The sequence below is a fragment of the Humulus lupulus genome, chromosome 1 (genome assembly GCF_963169125.1).
Source record: "Humulus lupulus chromosome 1, drHumLupu1.1, whole genome shotgun sequence".
Taxonomy (NCBI): Eukaryota; Viridiplantae; Streptophyta; class Magnoliopsida; order Rosales; family Cannabaceae; genus Humulus; species Humulus lupulus.
The window spans coordinates 158,170,383-158,178,822 of NC_084793.1; the positions used below are offsets into that span (position 1 = coordinate 158,170,383).

Genomic DNA, 8,440 nt, shown 5'->3' on the forward strand with positions numbered 1-8,440 from the left:
TATTTTATTTTAGTTTCTAAATATCTATCTAATCTATATATGATAATAAATTAATTAACTAATTTAAATGAGAGATATATAAGTGTCTTTTTAAATGAGAGATATTTTTTCAAAAATATTATCATTAAAATGAAACGTGCATGCATATATTAATATATAATAAAATGACTTAAAATTTATTATATAAAAAAAAATATATTATGATCTACTCTATTTTAGTCAAATATTATTTTCAAAAATTCAATTCTAATTCTTTGATCGAAATAAATGGTTCAAATAAGTAATCGATCAAAATACATGTTGTTTAAATAATCTATCTATATATTCCTATTTTTAATATTTTGACAAAACATGAGTTCCAAATTTCTTACTAATTTATTTTACCATTTTAAAAATAAATGGTCCAAATAATTAATCGACCAAAGTACGTGTGGTTTAATATAATCAATCTTTATATTCTTATTTTTAATATTTTGACAAAACATGAGGTTAAAATTTTTTAATAATTTATTTTACTATTTAAAAAATAAAGAGTCTAAATAAATAATCGACCAAAATACATGTGGTTTAAATAATTTATCTATATATTCCTATTTTTAATATTTTGACAAAATATGAGGTCCAAAAGTTAATTTTATAAAATAAATGGTCCAAATGAGTAATCGACTAAAATAGAAGGTTCAAAATAGTGTGAACACTTACACAAAATATGTTATATATATAATTTATTTTTTATAAAGAATTTTTAACTTTTTGAATATTAACTTTTAAAAATAAATGGTCAAAATAAGTAATCTCTCAAAATATAATGTTCAAATAATCGATCTAATTATTTCTATTTTTAACTTTTTGTTAAAACAAGAGGTCTAAAATTATCGGCCAAAATAACCCTTACACAAAACATACATTTATTTATATATAATTTAGATTTTTTATATAAAAAAAAACATACAAAGTGTATAATAATAATATAAATAAAAGAATGCGTACAACAAATTATTTAAACTTTGTTTTTGACACTTTAATTATTTGCTATACAATAAATATCATAAAAAAAAATTGGGATCAAGTTGCATCAACATGTCTATATAAGGAACATGTTGTAAGAGTATGGTGAAAATGACTTACTACCGCACAATCTCCTAAAAAAATTTAAAAATATATAGTTTTTAATCATTACAAAAGACGGCATGATGTTATCGGTTATGTTTTCTAATTTAATCATAATTATTAAACTGGTTGTTTATTTTAAAATATTCATGTTAAAACATTAATCGGAAACCTAACTCTTCATCTTCTAAATCTTTTCCCTAAACATTTGAAACCTACAAAAAAAATTCAAAAGCAAAATTCAATGGCATACCGTCAGAGGCCAGCTTGAGGTGGGAGAGGAGGCGAGATTGAAAATTCTGGGTTTTGAATGAAGTTGAGTTTTATTATTTTTTATTTAGGATTTTTCTCTAATTAAAATTGATGTTTTTTTTTAAGATTTTTATATATTTATGTTTTTAACATATTTAATAAATTATATTAAATATTACAGTCATATAATTTCTATTATTATTATTATTATTATTATTATTATTATTATTATTATTATTATTATTATTATCAGTTGTTAAACTAATGTAAAATTTCACTAATTATTTCGAATTCTTACTATCGGCTTTAGGAAAATAAATGTATTTCTTCTCATGTGAGTTTAACTAATATTTTTTCATTAATGTAAGAAATTATTCATTTTAATAAATGAGTTATGTAGAATTCATACCATAATATATTTATTAAACTTTTCCTTAACATGTGTTATAGACAGTTAGTGTGTTAGTTAGAAACTGTTAGTTTCATTCAGTTAGCTTTAATTCATTTTTCTGTTAATTAGCTCTAACAATAAACCACTTCAACTTTCTTGTATAACTGTCTGATCAAATATAAATAAGCCTTATGCTTATGCAAAAGAGCTGAGACTTTCATTTCTTCAATCCTTCATCTTTCACTTTCTTTTTCAAATCTCCATTTTTCATTCACTGAAACACCATTTCTTCCTCAGAAGCAACTACGAGGGTCATTCTCGTTCACTAGTGACTTATTATATAAGTGTCGTTTGGATTCAATAATTCTATTAATAATCGATTGATTCCAAATTTTTTACATTTCTTTACTTTTTTTTAAAAGACAATTTTTATTTTATTTTGTTCTTCAACTTTTCTCTCCACGCACAAATTAAAATAAATAAAAAATCATATGTAATCATTGAATTATGTTAAGGTATCATTTAAATTTCAAATGATAAATATTATCTATTTTTTTTCTTTTTCTTTCTAACATTGATTTTATAATAATATAATATTCCCAAGCTAATTGTTGTGTAAAAATTTTTAAGAATTGAGAAATAAAACTTATTAACTCCTAAAAAGAGAAATGTGTTTTTGTAGCCTTTTCTCCTATAATTTAATTTAAAAACAAGTAGCAGGCAATGTCACATTTATGGTAATTTTTCTGTAAATGTAATTTTTCTATAAAATATTTTTGCTGGCAGTGATAATTTACTACCCAATAAATTTCCTATGATGTATGTACTTTATTTATATTGGTTTATGATTCAAGAAGCATGACCAACAACAGGTTTCAAATAATAGTTCTACTTGTTTGTCATAATATATGTTTGTTACTACCCACAAGGTTCTTCCTTTCTTACTAACATTAAACCATGCCAATCGCAACAACTTATTACAGTGTTGTGGCAGTGGCACCACCCACTCCAAATAGTTTTTTCAATTCTTTAAACCACAATTTAACCAAAAGAGTGCAGTACACAAATAAATGGTCTGAAAATTCCGAAAATTATTATGCAGAGAAAGGTACAACATAAGTATGCCAAAAATAAACTGTTTAGGCACTTTATATAGTACACTAATAGACATCAAATACAATGTGCCAAGTAGTAAAATGATGTAACTATGCAGAAAGTGAGGCCAGTAAGTCCAGGGAGAGAGATACCTTTCTAAGTGGACTCTAAGTCATTCTCTGTCCCTCTCAGTTGCTTTACCACCAAAGCCTACACGATGGTTTTAAAATAATAGCCCTGTTTTGACAACTACACATATGTAATGTTCATGATAATGTATGCATTCCAGGTACCCAGAGATGAAAGACGTGTACCAATAGAACAATCCAGATAAGAATAGGGAATAGCATATGTTTCAATTAACACAGACCAGCATCATTGATGAAACAGACTGTCAACATGAGCAATCAAGAATGAGAACCCCATCCTCCACCACCAGGAGTTAAAATTTGAAGAATTTCCCCTGTCTGGACCTCAACTGTGTTCTTACCACCAAGGTAGACCGTTCGCTTATCTTTTGTTATCAAGAAGTTAGCTCCGCGAGCCCCATGTTTTCCCCCATTCATCCCTCTGGGCGCATGAACACGCCTCTCTGAAAGAATGCTAACAACAACAGGCTGCTTAAATTCTATCTCTCTTACTAGCCCATCACCCCCTTTATGAATTCCAGCCCCCCCACTATTCTCTCTGAGCTCAAATTTATGCAACAAAACAGGATATCTCTGCTCAAAAATTTCAGGATCAGTCATTCTTGTGTTGGTCATATGGGATTGGACACCACTTGTTCCATCCCAGGTTGGCCCAGCTCCAGTACCACCTCCTATTGTTTCATAGTAACCAAAGGTATCATCCCCGAAAGTGAGATTATTCATACAACCCTGTGAACAAGCACACGCCTGAAATGAAGTAAGTATGACATCAGTTATTCTCTGAGAGGTCATGACATTACCTCCCACTACAGCAGCTTTCTCACTTGGAGAGAGGAATGAACCTGGTGAAATATGAATTTTCACAGGAGCCAAACAACCTTGATTGAGAGGAATATCGACATCCACCATACAACGAAGACAATATATGACTGCCGCAGTTGTCACTGATTCTGGGGCATTCCAATTCCCATACACTTCTGGACTGGTTCCGCTAAAATCAAAACTTGCTTCTCCTTTGTCAGAATCAATTGTAAACTTCAAATGAATAACAGAACCATCATCCATGTAATCCTCTTCTTCAATAGTCACATAATTTCCATCTCCAAAAGTAGTTGACTGGGATGCAACTTTAACAGCAACCGACTTCAACATTTCTCTCACTGCTTCTTCTGCATTCAACTGTACATATGTCATGTAAGCCTGAACTGTGTCCAAACTGTACTGCTGAATCAGCTCTTTGATGAGTGAAATTCCCCTTTGATTGGCAGCTACTTGAGCTTGAAGGTCTGATAAATTATCTTGAAGCCTGCGAGTTCCTGGGATCTGCTTTGCTAATTCACCAGAACTAGGGAACTGAAGAAGTTTGGCAATACCTTCTTCTTGAAAAATCCCATTTTCTACAAGCTTAAACGCCTTAATGGCAGGCCCTTCCTCCCATATTGACTTGGAAAAAGGGGGCATGCTTCCTGGAGTAATACCACCAATCTCGGCATGATGCCCTCTACTCGCCACAAAGAAAATCAGCTTTCCATTATAAAATATTGGAGTCACAACAGTTATATCAGGGAGATGAAGGCCACCAGCAGAAGGATGATTTGTTACCAAAACATCTCCTTCCTTCAGATCTTCACCCCAGTAGTTTAGCTGCCAACGAACTGTACAGGACATAGATCCCAAGTGTGCTGGAATATGAGGAGCATTTGCAACTAGTCCACCATCAGGTCCAAATAGAGCACAAGAGAAATCTAGCCTTTCCTTTATGTTTGTAGATATTGAAGTCCTTTGCAGTGTCCTTCCCATCTGTTCAGCTATGCCCATAAATCTATGATTGAATATTGATAGCAGCACAACATCTGCAATCTTTTTTGATACTTTGATGGTGCTTGCAACAGGCTCTACCATAATTTTGATATTTTTATACCTGGTTATGATAGCTTTGCAGTTGGGTTCTACTATGACAGTACTATTTCCATTCATAATTATAGCAGGACCGGAAACAACATGCCCATAACTCAGTTTCTCAAGCTTGAATAGTGGTGTATCTAGCCATTGATTTCCAAAGTAAACTTTGTAGGAGCCTTCAACTTGTGGAGCACCATATGCAGGTGGTAAAGCCTTCGGCTTCAATATATTAGTGATTCCCGTGCCACGAACTCTAACATCACAGATTAGAATATTCCTTTTCTGTAATTTAAATCCATACTCCTGCTTAAAAATCTTCACAAATTCGACATCAAAGTCATTTCCAGTTCCATCTACACATTTTTGTTTCTTGACCATAATGGAAGTGTCTGTACCTTCGTATCTCAAGTTCAAAAATATCTCTGTTTTGATGCTTTCATCTCTAAACCCTTGCTCTTTTAGCTTCAGCTTAACTTGCTCTAATAAAATGGCTTCCCTGCGTGAGGCCTCCACAACAGACTCTTGACAATAAACAGCAGAATATGGCATCTGTGCCTCTTCCACAACATCTGCCAATCCCATCCCAAAAGCACTTAAAATCCCACAAAACCTGTGAACGAGAACCTCTGTCATCCCCAAGGACCTAGCAATGGCACATGCATGTTGAGGCCCTGCTCCTCCGAAGCATGCAAGAGCATGGTTCCTAGTCTCATGGCCCTTCATTTCAGTTAACTGCCGTATAGGACGACACATTGTTTCATTAGCAACATTTACAAATCCTTGAGCAATCTCCTCCACTGTCATGTCCTTTGCAGAAGAATCTTGACTTTTTCTATATGAATTTATATCTATTGCAAGTTGTTGAAATGCATCTCTTGTTGCCTTGATATCTAAGGGCTGGTCCTCATTAGGGCCAAAGATGTATGGAAAATAGTCAGGTATGACGAACCCAAGAATCAAGTTCGCATCAGTAACTGCCAATTCTCCTCCTTTTCGGTAACATACAGGGCCTGGATGTGCCCCAACAGATTCTGGTCCTACCCGAAATGCTCCAAATTGAAACTTCAGCTTTGATCCACCGCCTGCAGCAATAGTATTGATGTCAAGCTGAGGTGCCTGTATTATGGCAGAACCGATCTGCATTTCAAAGACTTGTTCATAATTTCCAGCATAACGACTCACATCTGTTGAAGTACCACCCATGTCAAACCCAATAAGGGGTTTCTCCGTTTCAATCCCAAAAAGAGTCTGTGAGTAACCTACAACTCCACCAGCAGGACCTGATAAAACTGCTTTGTGCCCTGAAAATCGATTTTGTGGTGCAAGTCCTCCATCAGATTGCATAAACAAAACATTCACTTTTTGCAGCCCTTCATCAAATTTGGATACGAAGCCTGATAAATATTCTTTCATAACAGGGGTCAAGTACGCATCCACAGTAGCTGTGAAACCACGAGGAACAGCTTGAATCATGGGTGTCAAAACCGAAGATAAGGAAACATGTCTAAAGCCCAAACTCATAGCTAACTTTTCCACAGCTAATTCATGATGCGGGTAAGTGTACGAGTGAATTAGTACAACAGCGAGACAGCTAATTCCCTTATCTAGCAAACCTTTGAGTGAAAGCTTCAAAGCTTCTTCATTAAGAGGCTTCACAACCTTGACAAGCTCACCCGAAATCCCTTTGATTAAAGATGCGGAAGAGTCTGTGTTCTTATACTCACCTTGTACAAGTTCAATTCTCTCATCAACTTCAATAACCTCCTGATAAAGGTTTGATGGTTTCGATACAGTGAGGTCAAATATGTTGGGACGAGCCTGGTTACCAATCTGAAGTAAATCGCGAAAACCACGAGTTACACAGAGACCAATCCTTTCCCCTTTCCTCTCCAAGAGTGCATTGGTCGCCACTGTTGTACCCATTCTTATCCAGTCTATCTTACCTGTTGGTATCTTTGAAGTCCGTGGGATTTCCTCTCCAGTAAATTCTTCAAGAATCCTCCTAATGCCTTCAACTGGAGCATCCTCATAGTTTGCTGGATCAACAGACAAGAGTTTAAGAACTCTACCATCAGGGTATCCTGGGATTTCAGCATAAACATCAGTGAAAGTGCCCCCTCTATCAATGCAAAATTTGAATTTTTCCATATCGGCTCCTCCCATTTCCGTACCGAGAGTTTATGAAGATGGTCAAGAAATCTGCAGTTAAGTTATGATCAATGTTAGTAACAGCCAAAATAATGCCAATAACAAAATTGTTTTTCCTATTGAAAAAAAAAAAAAGAGAATAGAATACACATGATAAACACAAGGTTTCTGTGGACTTAGTTCTTCAAAACTGACTTTCTAATCACAAACTTTCAACCAATCCAGCTGGCTAGACTCACTCAACAATTCTTTCCAAAATTAGGAGGTTAGTTATTTCCCATTAAGCCTTAAGATGTATCAACCAAACTGGTTTACATTGTAACTAAGATCAGCATTTTTACACTCTTAGAAAGCAGATCATCTTGAGAGTTTGAAAGCCTTTGAGTGAGGGTGTAAAAGGGGTTCTTGGGTGTGGTTGAAGGGTACTGTTTGGTGAGAGTACCTATAACTAGAGAAGCCATTGATCTTCGATTGTGTGACTGAATGTAATTGATGAATTCATAGTAGATTGTTTTACTTCATTTTGCTTTCTTTTGAGTCTTCATTTGTGTCTATACTTTAAGCTACTGCTAGTTTCTTGAACATTGCAGGTTTTGAGTCGTGTTGTAGAAGAGAACACAACAGTTTTTATTAACATTGCAGATTCTTGCAATCACTGTATACCAATTTTGAGAACTCTGATTCAGTCAAAAAAAAAAACAAAAGTTACTTGCGAAAATTTTGCTTTTTATTTATTTGTTTTTGGTATCATTTACCACAAAAGCAAAACTCGTTACACCACAATGTGGACTTCCTGGGTCGTATTGAAACTAGTTTTAGAGTGTCCCAATTTGACTTCCTGCCATAGTTGATCACAAAACTGGGACATCTAATATTTTGAGTATAGTAACTAGAAACAAATGACCTTAATCAACCAAAATGCAATGTTTGATGATAATTAAGGAACTGTAGCAGAGAAGAAAGAAAAAAAACACTGAATTGTAGCAATAATTGAGAGAGACAGAAAGAGTAGTACCTGAAGCTGAAGAAGATTGTACTCAAATATGTGGATTATGATGATGAATATATGATAAGGAGGGAGTTAATAAAACTGTAGGATGAAAGAAAAAAAGCACTGAATTATAGAAATAATTGAGAGAGACATAAAGAGTAGGTGACGCGGAAGAAGATTGTATTGAAATATGTAGATTATGATGATGAATATGATAAGGATGGGCTTAATAAAATAATAATAAAAAGAAGACAGCAATATCAGAAATAAATTGACATGGGCCCATGGCTAACCTCTACTCTAACCTAGAGCGTGTAGCTTATTCAACAATGACGTTAGTATGCATTTGGAAAATTATAATTTGAAAGTATTGTGAGTTGCAAAAATTATTAGGAAATATGC

At 33.8% G+C, this 8,440-nt stretch overlaps 1 protein-coding gene across 1 annotated transcript; it reads right to left on the reverse strand.

Moving 5' to 3' along the window:
* Positions 1–2,824: 2,824 nt before the first annotated feature.
* Positions 2,825–8,216, reverse strand: LOC133799613 (5-oxoprolinase 1-like). Its single transcript, XM_062237613.1, has 2 exons — positions 8,063–8,216; positions 2,825–7,098 (listed from the first exon to the last, which is right to left on the reverse strand). The coding sequence occupies exon 2, from the start codon at positions 7,060–7,062 to the stop codon at positions 3,256–3,258; it is 3,807 nt and encodes a 1,268-aa protein (XP_062093597.1). The 5' UTR covers positions 7,063–7,098; positions 8,063–8,216; the 3' UTR covers positions 2,825–3,255.
* Positions 8,217–8,440: the final 224 nt, after the last annotated feature.

Bases quoted from the DNA above. Each gene is read 5' to 3' on its own strand.
- LOC133799613 (XM_062237613.1), bottom strand. From the start codon at position 7,062: ATGGGAGGAGCCGATATGGAAAAATTCAAATTTTGCATTGATAGAGGG.